Source organism: Rhodofomes roseus (genome assembly GCF_022264815.1).
Source record: "Rhodofomes roseus strain CIRM-BRFM 1785 chromosome Unknown C8Q71scaffold_8, whole genome shotgun sequence".
Lineage (NCBI taxonomy): Eukaryota > Fungi > Basidiomycota > Agaricomycetes > Polyporales > Fomitopsidaceae > Rhodofomes > Rhodofomes roseus.
In genome coordinates, this window is record NW_025952964.1 from 1,371,760 (window position 1) to 1,387,512 (window position 15,753).

General features: G+C 56.1%; 5 protein-coding genes across 5 annotated transcripts; 3 read left to right on the forward strand and 2 right to left on the reverse strand.

Moving 5' to 3' along the window:
• The first annotated feature begins 141 nt into the window (after nt 1-141).
• Nucleotides 142-2,729, forward strand: C8Q71DRAFT_847729 (ARM repeat-containing protein). Its single transcript, XM_047926668.1, has 8 exons — nt 142-572; nt 629-948; nt 1,008-1,339; nt 1,388-1,519; nt 1,573-1,758; nt 1,810-1,948; nt 2,006-2,198; nt 2,253-2,729. The coding sequence occupies exons 1-8, from the start codon at nt 275-277 to the stop codon at nt 2,675-2,677; spliced, it is 2,025 nt and encodes a 674-aa protein (XP_047780036.1). The 5' UTR covers nt 142-274; the 3' UTR covers nt 2,678-2,729.
• A 114-nt stretch (nt 2,730-2,843) lies between these two features.
• Nucleotides 2,844-7,052, reverse strand: C8Q71DRAFT_706224 (Dna2-domain-containing protein; the record flags this gene model as incomplete). The annotated part of the gene is made up of 10 exons (XM_047920490.1): nt 2,844-3,211; nt 3,277-3,578; nt 3,627-3,899; nt 4,168-4,289; nt 4,343-5,263; nt 5,315-5,902; nt 5,957-6,393; nt 6,447-6,531; nt 6,590-6,700; nt 6,759-7,052. 10 exons carry the CDS (start codon nt 7,050-7,052, stop codon nt 2,844-2,846), a joined length of 3,501 nt encoding a protein of 1,166 aa, XP_047780037.1.
• Nucleotides 7,053-8,035: 983 nt separating this feature from the next.
• Nucleotides 8,036-9,160, forward strand: C8Q71DRAFT_572154 (uncharacterized protein). The gene is made up of 4 exons (XM_047919443.1): nt 8,036-8,296; nt 8,358-8,624; nt 8,699-8,824; nt 8,880-9,160. The coding sequence occupies exons 1-4, from the start codon at nt 8,201-8,203 to the stop codon at nt 9,000-9,002; spliced, it is 612 nt and encodes a 203-aa protein (XP_047780038.1). The 5' UTR covers nt 8,036-8,200; the 3' UTR covers nt 9,003-9,160.
• A 1,116-nt stretch (nt 9,161-10,276) lies between these two features.
• On the forward strand, nt 10,277-11,589 carry C8Q71DRAFT_572171 (uncharacterized protein). The gene is made up of 3 exons (XM_047919444.1): nt 10,277-10,397; nt 10,453-11,003; nt 11,070-11,589. The coding sequence occupies exons 2-3, from the start codon at nt 10,572-10,574 to the stop codon at nt 11,313-11,315; spliced, it is 678 nt and encodes a 225-aa protein (XP_047780039.1). The 5' UTR covers nt 10,277-10,397; nt 10,453-10,571; the 3' UTR covers nt 11,316-11,589.
• A 1,591-nt stretch (nt 11,590-13,180) lies between these two features.
• C8Q71DRAFT_796351 (protein-tyrosine phosphatase-like protein) lies at nt 13,181-14,053 on the reverse strand (the record flags this gene model as incomplete). The annotated part of the gene is made up of 3 exons (XM_047925670.1): nt 13,181-13,210; nt 13,376-13,940; nt 13,995-14,053. 3 exons carry the CDS (start codon nt 14,051-14,053, stop codon nt 13,181-13,183), a joined length of 654 nt encoding a protein of 217 aa, XP_047780040.1.
• Between the last annotated feature and the right edge of the window lie 1,700 nt (nt 14,054-15,753).

Sequence of the window (15,753 nt, forward strand, 5' to 3'; positions counted from 1 at the left end):
CCCTGTAATACATCAACAAGTACATAGCCGTCAGTCATGATATTCCTGTACTTATACGTGCCTAGCTACCCCAGGAAATTTAAATCAGTGGGTGATGTTTCGGGACGACTGAGAAAAGGGATACGATGCTCGGTCACTCGCCAGGTAAACATGCAACGATCGCACAAGCGCCCATGAATGGTTTTGCAGGCGCCTCTCCAACGCCTCTCACTGAGCTTAGTCTGAGACTCCCGCTTTCCTTCGTCCCATCCGTGCAAACTAGGCATCATCATACATGGCGACTGCCACAAAATCATCACAGAAGCGACCTGCGACCGCACAGGCGGGCCCGAAAGCCAAGAGGGAGAAAAAGAGCAGCAAACACAGTGGCTCGGTGGTTGCGCTAGACAAGGGCAAGAAGCGTAGCAGGCCCGTCACAAAACCCGTCCTTGACGAAGCGGAGGAGTCTGGGTTGGATGACTCGGAGGCAGACGACTTTGAGGATGAGTTTGGTCGCAATGGGGATGAAGCCGAAGGCGAAGATGCGGAGATGGACGGCGACTTAAAAAGTGCACCGTCGAAAGACCCGAATGGTGAGTACGCTGTGGATCGCACATGCCAGGATCGTTGATAATCCTTGGATGCAAAGCTGCACGGGAGTCTCACAAAGCCCAGCGAGCCCTGCACAACGAACGGCGCGCTGCAAAACCTCACTCTGTCCTGCTTGCAGACGCAAAACGCGCCTGGCGCCTGGCACATCAAAAGAACATACCGCGGGCGGAGCGCGAGAAGCACCTCACCGCGCTGATGGACGTTATCCGCGGAAATGTCAAGGACATCGTGCTGAAGCACGACGCGAGCCGGATCGTACAGACGGTCGTGCGCTATGGTGGCGAGAAGGAGCGGAACGAGGTCGCACAGGAGCTAAAGGGGAGGTATAGGGAACTGGCGCAGAACAAGTACTCGAAGGTGCGTCGGCATGAGATGTATGTTGGTCCGCTGAAGCTTGACGATGGTACCATGTCCAGTTTCTTGTCACGAAACTCATCCGCTTCTGCCCCGCACATCGAGCATCAATCCTTCGCGAGTTCCAAGGCCATGTCCTCCGCCTGCTCCTTCATCGCGAAGCTTCAAGTGTGCTCGCGGATGCCTTCGAACTCTACACAAATGCCTATGAGCGGTCCATTCTACTCCGCGACTTCTACGGAAAGGAGGCAAGCCTAGTGGGCGTGAGCGTTACTGCAGGGGGTGAGGAGGAGAAGGAACGCGCGAAGAAGGGGCTGAAGGGCGTGTTGGAGGGCCTCGAGGGCGAGCGGCGGCGGAGGGTGCTGAATGCTGTGAAGGAAAACCTCGTAACAATGTGAGTGTTGTGCAGATTTGTTCTCGTTAGGTTCTCATTGGTGCACAGCTTCAACAATCCTGACAAAGGGGCAGTCTCGCACACGATCGTTCATCGCGCACTGTGGGAGTACCTGTCGGCGGTTGTGTCTATCGAGGACGAGGCGGAGCAAGAGAAGCTCAGGCGAGAGATGTTTGAAAGGTACACCCTAACGGGTACCTCATGCGTTGTGGAATCTCATCCGTTTGTACTAGTTGTCAAGACGTCCTCGCGGAGATGGTACACACGAAAGACGGCAGCCGTTCCGTCCGTGAGTTCATCGTGCACGGCACCGCGAAGGACAGGAAGCAGATTGTCAAGGCGATCAAGCCGCACGTCCAGCGGATGTGCATCGACGATGAGGCGCAGCTGGTGCTGTTCACGGCGCTGGACGTCATTGAGTACGCTTGCCGTTCTAGTCACTTGACCGTCGCACCCTGACTCTTACGTAGTGATACAAAGTTGACTGCGAAGTCACTAGTCTCGGACATGACAGGATCTGCCTCAACGCTCTATACCTCACCACAAGGCCGCCGTGCGCTCATCTATCTCGTCGCGCCGCGGACAAGACGACACTTCACGCCTGCGCAGGTATGACTACGTTCTCTCATCGCTGTCTACGGCGCCTCATGCCAAGTCCCCATGCAGATTGCGACGTTGGCCGAAACGGACGCAGTACGTGCGCGGACGAGCAAGAAGGACGAAGCCCTGCGTGCAGCCGAGATCCGCAAAGCAGCGAGCGACGGCCTCCTCTCCTGGCTCGCGGAGAGCGGCGCAGATGTTGCGCGCGAACCCGGCGGTAGTCTCGTGGTATGCGAGGTTATGCTCTACGCAGAGGGCGGTAGGTCCCACCGCTCGCTCCCACCTCTCGCCTTACTCACGCACTCGGTCACAGACAATTTGCCCGCCTCCGACAATCTACTGAAAGCCCTCTCGGCACCGTATCCATCCCCCGACGCGATTTCCCCGCATTTGATCTCTCTCCCCCATACATCCCGCCTATACAAGACCCTCCTCCAGGGTGGCCACTTCAACCACTCCGCAAAAGCGATTGAGCCCGCGGAGAACTGGTCTCCGGCTAGCTTCGCGAAGCGATTCGTCGAGCTCGTCGGGCAAGATACTACGATCGCTATGGCACGCGGAGAGGGGGCGTTCGTTGTTGCAGCGCTGTGTGAGCAGCTAGCGAAGAGCGAGGAGAGCGCGAAGGAGAGGAAGGCGGTGAGCGGATGGTTTACGGAGAGCGTGAGGAAGGAGATCACGGATGCGAAGGGGAAAGGTTGCGCGGTCTTGCTGGAGGCGCTGGACAAATTAGATTCGTAACCAGCCAGACACCCCCACGGATCGTCACCTCGTGTATTGCACTACTCAGTCCAATGTTGGATCACAGTGATTATCTCCTTCGGATTACTATACAGCGTGCTGTCCGATATGCGTAATAAGTTATCCAATATGCTCTACAGCTCCTGGAGACTCTCTGGCCAGGAGCTTACGAAGACTCGTTCATGAGATCCTTCAATAGCGACCGTCCCTTCAGTATCGCCTCGTCCGTAACAACCGACTTCCTCCCCTTCTTCGATGGCCTAGTCGGGGTGTTCTCTTTGCGGTCAGGAGAGAACGGTTCCACCATGTCGTCCGCAGAGCGCTTCTTCATGCTTGAATCCGTCAAGTCGGATATTGCGTGCATCTCATGTGCGTCCCGCGGAAGGGGCAAGATCCAGCCGTGGTCGTCCATGAGCTCTAGGAACTCCTTGAGCAGCGGCGTGCCCTGCAGCGTCTTCCGCGAACCAAAGATGATCAGCTTGGACCGGGCCCGCGTGAACGCGACGTTCATGCGACGCCAGTCCTTCATCAAGTCTCCGACCTGGCCCAGAATCAGTGTTAATACGTCAAGGTCGCTGTAATACATTTGAGGTCGCTACTTGCCTGTCCTTCATCGTTCGAGCGCACCATGGAGATGATGATGCACTCCTTGTCACGGCCTTGACTCCGGTCCGCGGTCAGGATCTCGACCTCTTTCCGGTGTTGCAGGACGTGCGAGAGCAGCTTGATCTGTTGACGGTAGAGAGACAGGACGCCGATCTGGTCTTGTTGGATTCCACTGCGAATCAGGCATTCGGCGACCTGGTAGACGAGGCGCGCCTCGACGCGGTTCTCGACTAGATCACCAACGGGGGAGTCGTAGGCCGGTACGGCGTCAGTGTCGACAAAGACAGCCTTGCACCTGGGTCATGGTCAGACTTGATTGACAAAAGAATATCGACGAACTCACCTGTCGTCCAGTAACTGGGCCAACCAGCAGGTGCTTACCGCAGTCTGGCAGGGAGACGCTGTCGAGTGCAAGCCGCGCAGAAACGCGGGGTCTGGGATCTTGAGGGACCGCTGTGCCACAGCTTCAGATCCACAGCGAAGCCTGTCACTGTAGATGAGTTTGTTTGAGAGAAGCATGATGTCGGCATTCATCCGATACTGTTCATTGAGATCGACCACCGCGTGAGGATGTGCGTCGGAGAGCATTCGGAAGAGGGACACCTCGAGGCCATTTCTCTTCGCAGTACGGTTGCGCACCTATATGGTGGACATTCGTGAGAACGCTTTAGCGTGTCAATACAGCAACAACTCACAAGAGGGGGCAATTGGAAGTGATCACCGACCAGCACGAATTTGTCTGCGAATCGCAACGGTCCTAGACAAGTCGGCAAAGTGATCTGTGACGCCTCGTCCACGATACAGTAGTCGAATTTCCGCCGAGAGAACAGCGGGCTGAAGACATTGTAAAATACGACACAATGGTGTCAGGATAAATTCCTTACTGGTCAATAGACAGGCAGGTCGTGGCGACGACCGGCGGGGCCATGACCTGGTGCTCTAGTTGCTCCAGCGTTGTCGGCACGCGACGATGGGCAAGGGTGAACTCATGAACATCAGGGTGTATCTACGCTCGACATCCTGTTAGTTGCATGGTCGATATGCAGTACTCGATCATACCTTGTCAATGTTTCCGACGCGCAAGATACTGAAGTCGGCGACGTGTTTTAGCTTGAGTAAAATGGTGTCAACCGCTGAGTGCGTATAGGACGCAAGTAGCACAGTCTTTCCTAGGCTGACGAGCATCTGGATAATGGCTGCGATGACCGTCGTCTTCCCTGTCCCAGGCATGCCGAGGATGAGAGCATAGTCCTGCGCAGTGAGCACCTTCGCCGCAGCCATCTGCTGGTTGGTATTCAGCTTCCCCATAGCAGCGTCCGCCGTTTCGTCAAGGGTCAGCTGCTCGATGTCGTCAAACTCTGGTCGCTTCAAATCCACGACAAGATCGAGCCTCTTTGTGTCGCCGCCTGGATAGTACAGCTGCGCGAGGTTGTCCCGAATGCGGCCCATGCCGCTGAACAGTTCGTCCTTGTCAATACGGAAGATGACGTCCTCGAAGAGGTTCGCCCGTGTCCTAGTCCGAACGGCATCCATGTCGATCTCATGGTCGACTCCTACGATGACTTCTTGTGGAGTGAGATCGACAATGAATCCCTTCGCGAACGCCAGGAGGTCAGGTTCAATTGAGACGGTAATGGCGTCTCCGGAGCTCATGTGCCCGTTGAGCAACGATGACTGCGTAAGGGACTCCTTGATAAACCGGTACGTGTGCCCATGTATCCTGCTGCTAGTCTGTGCTTCCGGGCGCCAGTGATACGACCGATCGAGCACCATGTTGCTGAAACACCGTCCGTGGCGTTCGCGCTCTTGTGCACCCATCGTCCATAGCTCTTTTTTGAAACGAATGAGGTCTTGCTCTTCCAAGGATATCAAGGCTTCCCACTTTTTGAAGAACGCGCCTTGCTCAGGAGTGATATGAGAGGTCTTCAGGGCATAGATATCTGCGATAGGGGAGGCAGTATCCACGATGTTTTCGACTGTCTATCAACGTATATTTAGCACATAGTACCGAAGACTGATAGAGAGCGTTACCTTGCGATAGAGCATGCATGTGTCCAAAGCGAAACACTTCCCGCATTGCCATCCATCGTCGATGGTTGGTGGGAGGAACGCCTCCACCTCAGGAACATGCTCCTTCTCATCGCCTCTGCCTCCGCCAGTCCGCATCCTTCGCATCATGTACGCTGCCATTTCGTTGCGCGCCACAAGTAGTGCCCGAACTTCATTGCGGACCGCAGGCACGCGCACGACCTCGTCGCTACGTGTATAGTAGAGGAGCCCGCTGGGCACTTCGGTGCCGTAGCGCTCTGCCATGAGCAGCGTGTAGAGCATTGTCTGTGCACGATGCTCCATGCCTGCGACTGCCCGGCCCGTCTTGATCTCGAAGGGCATCGTCCAGCTCTGTGGTGTTTTTGCACTCGCAGATGCGGCTTTCGTGAAGGGGTTGGAGCGTGGGCCTTCATCTGTATCAAGGATTATGGCCTGCACGGACGCGTCAACCTTTCCCTTGAGCCCGTAGGTTGGGGACCATATATCTTCTTCGATGTCATGAAGCTTGGCAATAGCCAGAAGCGATATCTGGCCGGTGGCGGCGCGGGTGTTCGTCAGCACTGCGTCAGGCTAGGGTCTTGCTTCAGCGAACCGCAACGAGATCAGCACAGAAACTACACGAACCTTCGGTTCCTCCGCCACGTACTTATCCGCGAAGGAGCGTAGACCTTGAGCGCGGAGCCTAATCTCGCTGACAGCTTGCTCGATGCTCATATTGACGCGCATCAAGTCTCCTAGGCTCTTCTTCACCACCTCGTCTATCTGGGCCTCGATCCACGGCCCGTCCCAGCGACCTTCACATAGACATGCCTGCATAACCTCGTGGAGAATGTTGCCCCACACGAGTGAAGGGGTCACATCTACCGAGCTTCGTACCAGGTTGGTTACGATAGGCTTGCGACGACATTGCGACGCAGTGGAGAGGGCGGTTGCGGTGATGAGCAGGTCTGGGTGATGTATGAAGAGGTTAGTCTGGACGTTGATCGTGATGGTGGGTACCGGCGCGGCTTTGCACGTAGATGCAGGAGCTGCGAAGTCCCCGAGCACGTTGATAGTATCGCCTGCACCGGAGGACTCAACAAAGACGATCGGCAACGATGCAACGAAGACGTACCTGGACGGATGTCCGTGTCGACCCATTCATCTTGTAGGATGACACAGCGACGTTCATCTCCCGGCACTACTTGGACGGCAAGAACCTGAAATGCTAGTGGTCAGCAAGGAGGGGTCGCACTGCAACTCCATGGATGTACGTACCTTTTGCAGGTAACCGGATGAGAAGCGCTCCTCAATGCCTTTGACCACGCATCGAGTACGAGTAGGAGGCACATACGCTGGCGGTGGTGCCACGACACGGATAGCAGATGGCTGAGAGTAGAACAATTGAGAATGAATGCATCAATAGTCATAGGCACTGCGAGCGTACCGTCTTCTTCGGCGAACGAGCACGTCTCGGCGAAAGGACGTCAGAGTTCATATCGTCCCAGTCCCAGTCTTCAGCACCCTCCATCAGCTCGGCGATATCGACATCTTTAGCTGTGAAAACATTTGCAGAGCGTGTTGGTGTGGAGAGAGAATGATGATTGCACGAAGACTCGGTATGTCGTGAAAGATGGCGTTTTGGGGTCGCTGGTGCTTCAACTTTGATTTCTGGCCCATCGCTCAGTATAGAAGCCATGAAGTCTTCCTCTTCTTCTTTGGTCCGTGCAAGTGGAGGCATGACGGATGTCGCGTAGTGTTTCCGCGTCAAGATGAGTCGGGGCACGAGTCGAAGTGGCCCCGTGGAACTTCAATGAGCGTAAGCCCCTGGTCAAGCTTTGTCAGTCGGATGAGCTTCGTATAGAGATCTAAAGTGGGAAGACAACGTGTGTATGGCGCTGAGGCAGCATTGGGAGTGGCTGCCTCAGCGGCCCTGAGCCCAGTGCTTTATTGCCCAGAGCATGCAGTGTAAGTCAATCCCTTAAAGGCAATAGCAACATCTGCTTCGTGAAAACAAATGATCACAGGACTCACTTGACTAGGTAGCAGCTTCAATCCAGGAGCGGCGTCACTGGACGCCGGGGGCGACAATTTGAAGACGCGTAACTATGCGTAACTGATAACTTGGTTGCGCTTCCGTACGGTCTTGCCAACTTGAGTATACTTAGTATGATAGCAGATAGTAAGCTTCGATGCCTAACTCCAGAGTGTGCAGTGTGACTGGGAGTGGTGGTGACACTGGTGACTGTGGCGGCGCACTCTTGACGCGTTATTTGACACTGTTGACGCGTTCAGTAGCTGCGTCACGTGGGTAAGGGCACGGGATCGCGTCGAACGGTCCATGTTGATTCGAAATTCGAAACTTCGTTGTCAACGGTCCCGGCGGTCAACTTCAACCCTCAAGATTTCCTTGTCCCTCGATGGCCCATCTTCAGATTACCTGGAAGCACACATCCTATCTTTATTGAAGGCTACTGCCGGTTCTTTGGTGTTGTGGCGTCTTGAGAGCTCTGTTGAACCCTCCCTATCAATGAATATTGGGGTTTGCTGCCAGAGGTTGGACTCAAGGCTGCTACTCGTAAGTCTGAATTGATCAGATATGCATGTTGATCTCATTGATTCTTTGTTCAGATACTGCGAGGTCGAGATTATACCCCTTTGACAGTGGCGAGGGGCCGTCCTGCAGCCACTAAGAGTCACGGATAAAGCGGCGGAGACGATCGCCCCCGCCACTAGCCGCATCGCCACCTTACCAGCCGGCTTTGGCCTTGTCTATTGTATACTGCTTGCAAAGCCTATAAAGCCTGAATTAGATCTGACCGAAACCTCTTCATCGACCACCATTGCCACTCCGTCATCGTCCGTTCGCTCTCATTGCCGCCACAAACGATGGTCGCCGACTTGGCTGACATCTTCGCAACGCATCTCAATCTTGCTGAGATAGACAAGCTTGATCATGACATGGATGTCGACTCAGGGTCAGAGGTACGACTGCGAAAGCTCATGCGCCTCTACTCCCGTAGCTTATATCCTCGCTTTTATGTAGACTTCTGAATCTGAAATCGATGTCACAATGGAGGTCTCTGCAAGCAGTCATCGTCGTGCGCGCTACGATGGCGTTATGACTTTGATCCCCGCTGCTTTCTCGAAACATCAGAAGATACGCTTTCAGGGACGGCAGACCAATCGTGTTGGTGTACCAATGCGCGTGCTCGTGGATCACGTCCTACCTGTGTCACTCCTTCGCGATGGAGATGAATCCGTAGCGATATTCGAGGAGTCGAAGTATGATAGGATACTTGTCAGAATCAGGGTACGCTTCATCCTCATGTACACGAATGTTTATTGATCATTCATTCCGGGGTTTTCTATACCGATCCACTGCAGTGGATTGGCTGCGACGAAGATTCGAAGATGATACCCATCAGGGATGGTATGGGCGAACCTATAAACCTACGCACCCTCGCAGAAGATGTCGCACAGTTCTGTTTGGATTGCATGCGAGTACGTCTTGTCAGAATCGCGATCTACACTGTGTCCTTTGCCGCTAACCCGTCGTGCGTTTCAGCAGCGGAGCGGCGTCAACGACTCGGAATATCCGACCATAGGAAATGTGACATTCTACCAGCTCTATCTCGTCGGGCTATACTCGACAGACGGCTCTGAGTGGGACGTTGAGATTCAACGATGAGTAGCTATCTCCAATTTCGGCGAGGCAACTCTCCAGTAAGTATTTTGTCCACTTCTCTTTCGATCTGCCGCGTTCTTTATGTAGCACTCTACATGTATCGCTTCTTGTATCTCATATATGCTAGTAGGCTGGCCTTCTCGCGATACATAAGTTACGACACGCAAGCCTAAGCAGGCCTAGCTCCAGACGAGTCCGCCCGGCAAGTCACGTGCCGAGCCACATTTGAGAGGGCGTGGGATGTTGATCCTGTCGGAACGCGAATCGAGATAAGGATTGTACTGAACGCAGTCCCAACCTTCACGACCCCGAGCGCCTGCCGTATGGAATCTGTTGTGTCGCCCTGTCTGTACGACACAGCAACCCGCAGGCAGTCATATCTGGATGCTGCCAAAATTTTGGGCAGAAAGTGCGACTGCATTCTCTGGAGAATTGGTGCTTGCCCTGACGGCGGCCGTCATCCCCTCGTGCCACTTGCATTGCCCCAAATGCTTGCTGATATGCGGGACCCGGAAGAAGTGATATATCGATGCTTTCATGTGATGCGACATGATTGATACTCCTGATAGTTCCAGGGTCGTTTCCCACACGCATCTGCGCTTGGTGGGCAAGTGTTTAGCTGCACGGTGTCGAGCAAAATCACATTGTCAAGGGAACCTGTTCGGTCCGTGTATCTTATTTCTTGCTCTTTGCTATGATGCTCTTAGCAATACCTTGCAAGGACTTGGGGGCCACGACATCCTTCGAAAGACCTCGCGGCCGGCTCCGCCAGTATGATTCCGCACCTAGTGCGCGCCAAACTCCGGCCACCCAGCTGGTCCAAAAATAGGTTTTCAAAGCCTCATGTACGCGGGAGAAGCTCACAGCAAATGAGACCGGTCCAGCCTCACTGGTGGGCTACCATTTCAGGACGCCGACCGTGGTTCGTCGCGAAGCGACCTTTGATACCATTGTGCGCTCCCCCCGACTTGCCAAATTTGGATGTCCCCTTGTTCCCGGAACGGCGAAAGTCCTCACGGAGCCTCGCTTAGGGATACGCATATATAGAGCCACTATCAGCATCGGTGTGGCGGTTTACCTCGCAGCACAGCTCGCTGCGGTCCGACCCTTCTCTCCCCTTTCTCTTCCTTCCTTCCTCCGGGTTCTGGTCAAGTTTATAGCTTCTTTATACGTCAAATCATGGAGTCCATTCACAACAGCCTCTTTTCATGGGATTCCTCCACGGGCACCGCCGACCCGAAAGTTGATTTTTACGCACTCTTCGGATTACCGCCGCCCTCTCGGCCTGTGCCTTGGGATCTTGGCGTTCACGTTGGGGAGGGTAGCCGCAGTGAACCGGCCTCGAGTAGTGACTCCGCAAGCGGCTCAAAGAAACCTCAAAGTGTATCCGATGCGAAGGTGAGTCGCTTCCCAAGAACAATGAGGGGGCATGGAAGTCAACAAATTCCCGTAGCTTCACGGTGCTGCCGCACCATCTATGCAGGCCAGTGCACAGCGTGCTCGACATCGCCCCTCAAGATCTATCAATCCGCCGAGTCCTTCGCTGCTACCCGAACCGCAGGAGCGGGACCAATGGCCAGGTTGGACTTTCTGGTCCGTTTCCAACGAGCGGCGCCCAGTGACTCAACGCAAGGTATTCACGGTCACCTTCGCGAGCGAGGAGGTCTACCCCGCACTGCCGGGTGTCCGGCTTATGGACTTGGTGCGGAAGCCCGAGGCGACTCGGACAAAGGTACGGGGAGGCACAAAGCCTCATCCAAATCTGTGCCGAGATATCACCCTCCGAGTTTATATCAGGGTGAGTATGTATTCTCTTCTGCGGCGATGTATGACGGTTCAACGGGCATCTCCGTCTCGCAGCTCTTTGATTACTGGAAAGGTCGATTTGATCTCTCGTGCATGGACACATTCGGAGAGTCGAGGAATCCTGAGGCTCCAGCGCCTCTGAATACGATCGCCGCGCGGGTATCAGAAGGCATTCGTGGTGTAATGCAGAACTTGAAGGTGTGCCTCTTGAAACAGCTTCTGAACCAGTGCAGGGCACTCAACGCTGATTTCGGTTCTGTACAGGCGAGCGTCGTACCCTCGGACTATCACAGTCCTTGCGAGGACCCGCGATGCGTGGGTATACCATTCTCCAGACTATATCTGGAGGCAATGCATTCCCGCGACATGATCGACTGGACCGTACAAGTGTATGCCGCCTTCCCTCCTGGTGAGGGCCCATGCACCAATGCACCTTGCCCCAACGAACCCTCCTCACGCTGCCTTTTGTACCGGTGGGCCTCGTCACCCGACTCTGAGTCTGACGTTTAGTCCGCAGATCACCGCATTGTACGTCGCGCCCCATGATTAGCACCATACTTATGTGGTCGCTCACGAGATACGTTACGAATCTACGTTATCTCTCTCCTTTGTTCACGATTACTACTACTTTGTCGAATGTTTTCCTAGTTTGTCCGCCCTGCTGATTTTATGCTGACCCTGCACTGTGCCCGAACCGATGTCGCACTAGTCTGTATCGCTACTAGACTCTGTGTTGCCTTACTGTACTAGTCTGTATTCTCGGATATACACCACTTTATTCTCGGAGACCGTCAGCATGTCTGAGCCTGATCAGAGTCGCTGCCGGGACAGCTTGCCAAGTGCCAAGTTAACGGTGAGTCGCCCCCATCCCGCCCGACATCTCACTTTCATATCTCAGGCCACTCGGGCTACTCGATAGCTCGTCCTCCATTTAGAATCCGACTCGGAGACGGGAGTACATTGTTGTCACGCACTAGTATACTGAGGAATCAACCGGCGTCGACATGATCAGGTGGGCAATCATTTCAGAGCGGCTCCGATTCAGGACGCAGGCACAACTCGGATACCGTCCTCCGACTAGCTCAGCATACCAACTGCTCTGCGGCGGGTGACGAACCTACTATCGTTGACTCACCCTCCCATCCGAGTCCGTCCAATGCTGTGCCAGTGGAATGTCAAGTTGACCGCGCGCACCGCTTCCAGCTGTCCATACATCCGAACGGTAGATCACCGACTGGAAGCCTCGCGCATCCGGCCACCCAGGCAGCAACCTCGCGATGCGAGCCACCCGCTGTCACTCACACGCACGCGCCTCCGAGTCGCACTCCGCGCGAAGGCCTGGCGAAGGACAAACGACTACGCAGTGATCGAGATCCAGTCCGATTACGTTGCAATCGGACTCGCGGGAGGTAATTTACTCCTTCGCAAGAGTCAGGGCCAGGCACCGAGGCCGCGGCCGCGCACCACCCTCCACCACCGGCGCATTCGAGCCCGAAAGCATCGGAACGGTCGCGAGCACAGGACTGTCGGCGAATTGGCATCCTCGGGGTGAGTGTTCCGAGTACCGAAGTCTGTTGTTATGCCCCGCGAGGCGATTCTGTGGTGTACAACCGTGTCAATTAATAGTGCGGAAGTGAAAGCGACTGACCTCGAGCTACATGGTCCGAACCGAAGACGCCTTGAGGCTTGTACCACTGCTACTGACCATGAGACTCGGAGATGAGAGTCTCCGTGTCGAGGGTCGGTACGGGACCACTGTGTCTCTTGCCCGTTGTAGAAGAGGCGCCGCTGATGTTCATTGTTCTCATACGACGGATCCCGCGTGTCTTCCATGCGTATTAGCGCTGTGTTTGACGTCGACGCCCGAAGTGTCGTGTGAGCGAACTGCTGAGCGATGGTTAGACAGTCGTGTGTAATCCGCAGCCCGTACCGTTCTCTTGAGACATGCGCGACGGGCCGCACATGCGTTCAATGCACGTCGCGGGACACGAACGCAGTGTTACAGCACTGAGTGGATTCAACTAGCGACATGAAAACTATAAACACTGGACGAGGCACAGCAGCAGAATCGTCATCTGCAATAGCGTAGATAGGAAGAGAAATGCACTGCGAATACAGCTTCTAGCCAGCCATGAGGATGAGCGATCTAGAAAGAAAGACCAGTACCGTATATGTCCACGGGCACATGAGATGATGAGAACGAGAAAGAAACGGAGAAAGGGGAAGAAAGATGTACAATTACGGCGAGGACCCAGGCCGCGCGATAAGTTATGTGCTCGAGATCCGAGGTGAGGAGAATGTGGGCGGGGACGACAACGAGAACGATGATCGATGAGGAGACGGGAGGTGTCCGGTGGAGTGCATTAGCGGGCGGGTCATGCAGGCGCAGTCGTAGTAACGTCAGTCTAGTGGCAATCGTTCAGCACAGGGTAGGCGAACGAAGGGAGGGAGCACGTACGAGTCATCGCCAGTCATGAAAGTCATCTCAATCATCATTGCACGCCGATGTGCATACCCGACTTGAGCGCCGCGTCGACTGTCGCGGCCGCCACTGTGGGCTTCTCGCGCACCCAGGTGCGGACCCACTCAAACTGGGGCCCCGTCTCGGGGCTGTAAGGGTAGCGCTTGCACTTCTCGACACCCTTCCACTCCTCTGCGATCATACGCAACGCGTCCGTGCCGTCTCTTGCGCGCCCGCTCTCGACGAGCCAGCAGCCGATGACAAGGCCTGTGCGGCCTATACCGCCGCGGCAGTGCACGGCGGCGACGCGACCGCGCTTCTCCGTGTCGCGCAGGACGGCCATGATCTTGCACACGAACGCGGGCGACGTGGGGAGCGCGCGGTCGCGGATAGGGAAGTTGTGGTACTCGACGTCGCATGGGTCGATGCCGAGCTGCGCGCACGCGGCGGCGAGGTGCGGCGCGTACGAGAAGAGCTCGTGTGGCTCGGTGAGATCGACGAACGTGCGCACGCCCGCGTCGAGCAGCGCGTCGAGCTTCTGGGCAGCGCAGCGGCGGGCGAGCTGAGCGGGCGTGAGTGGGCAGTACGGAAACTCGCACGCGACCAGGAAGGGCGTCGCCCAGTACGAGTTAGGGATGGGGCGGGGGAGCGCGCGGAGGGCGCCGGCCTCGGAGCTGGTGCTTGCGCTCGATGTAGCGAAGGAGGAGGAGCTGCTGCGAGTGCGGTACTCGGGTGGGGGGCGCGGGAGGGATGAGGATCCAGAGCGCTCGAGGGTAGCAACGGACATCTTGGGGCGGGGATGGGGCAGGGGCGAGGTAGGGGCGCGGGGTAATATAGGCGGGCGGTCAGAGCACCTGTCTCTGGCACTGGGAGGGCGGGGAGGAGGAGGCGTCGAGATACTCCTGTCGGGTGGCAGGAGGAGGTGCGGTGCGCGAGCGCGTGTGGCTTGCAATTTGGCCTGGAGCCACACAGTCCGGCCCAGTTCCGCCCGCCTTCCGCCGCTCCGCCCGGACCACGTGCCAGATACCGCGGCTGCGATCGGCGTGCTTGAGCTGGGCATCCGCGAGGGCCGCGACGTTCTCGACGATGGCTGGTCAACGTCTTACTTGCCAGTTCTCGGACAGGAGCTCTTGCTGTGCCTTCGTTGTTGCGCCCAGGCCGCACTATGTCCACCGCGGTCCGCCAGATGATCTTTCGCGCCGTCGGACCACCTGTCTTCGCAATACGCCACGTCCCCCATCGACACGCCCAAGATTCACGCACCCGAAGTGGTCAGCGGGACGTTGTTTGTGACCGGAACACGACGGAGTGCGCACAGCACATCGACAGCCAGAATAGCACGTCGTGGTGTGGCTCACGAACCCCGCCGCGAACCGCTCGCGCTCAAGCACCGCAGGTCATCGGGCCTGGGCTTGGTCGCTCGGAGGCCTTCCTGTCCTGTGGGAATATGTATGTACGTTCGGTATGCGACGAGCTATCTATGATATCACGGCGTCCGCACCTCGATAGTCGCGCAATGCGCACGCAGTCAACCCCACTGTCGAGTGCCAAACCGGTCGTCTATTCAGGGCGTCGGTCCAGTCAAATCGAGAGCTTGAGTGAGTGGTCGTCCTCACGCACGTTCTTGTCCGCATAGCTCCATCGCGCTCGCCCCGGAGGAACTGCGGGGTTCACGGCGGTCTATCGTGATCCACGGATTGAAGTCATGCAAGGCTACCGATCGCACCTTCATCGTCCTCGATAGGCACAGGTGGTTCGGGCGTCGTCCACGATCCTTATACACCGACGCAGCGTCCGTTCTCCTTGATCGACGCGGCGACCTGTCGCTCCGGGCTAGTCCTGCACGTTGCTTTATCTCATTGGAGATAGCCGTGTGGGCGGCCGAATGGAGTAGCTCATTCATTGGCCCATTCTGAGGGACGTAGGTAGGAGACCTGTCAGAATGGGCCCTTGCTGATCCACCGCGGAGTGAGGCCGCGACAAGTGCAGCTGAGGATCTACCGGATTCAAGCACAGTGGAGCACCCAAATGCTCCCCTCATCTCCGCACGGTGGTCAAATCCTCTTCTTTGAGTGTCCCGCAGTCGTTGACTAGCATGCCGTCAGTGACAGGCAACCTATGATTTCACGTGCTTACAGCGAGCTGAGCTCTGGTCCGCTGGACGGACGTTCTGTCCCCCATCTGGATTTCTTCTTAACGCTATCCGGATCAAGATACGGGAATGCCTGGATCGTCGAAGTTGCAAGCGCTCGAGACGTGCTGAAGGAAGGAAGCGCACCGTATCAGCAAATAGGAGGGCGTATGCCAGCCTTTTCTTCCACTGGAGCGAGCGAGACCGAAGCCTATGCAGATACCTGGTATTTGCCAATGATAGGCCTCCAGAACTTGGAAGCCTGGACAGCTCCCCGTGCATGGGGCCGGTGGTACCACCGACTCAGGACGTCTCGCACACAAAGTCGGCAGGCGTTCATGCGCATACTCTGCGTA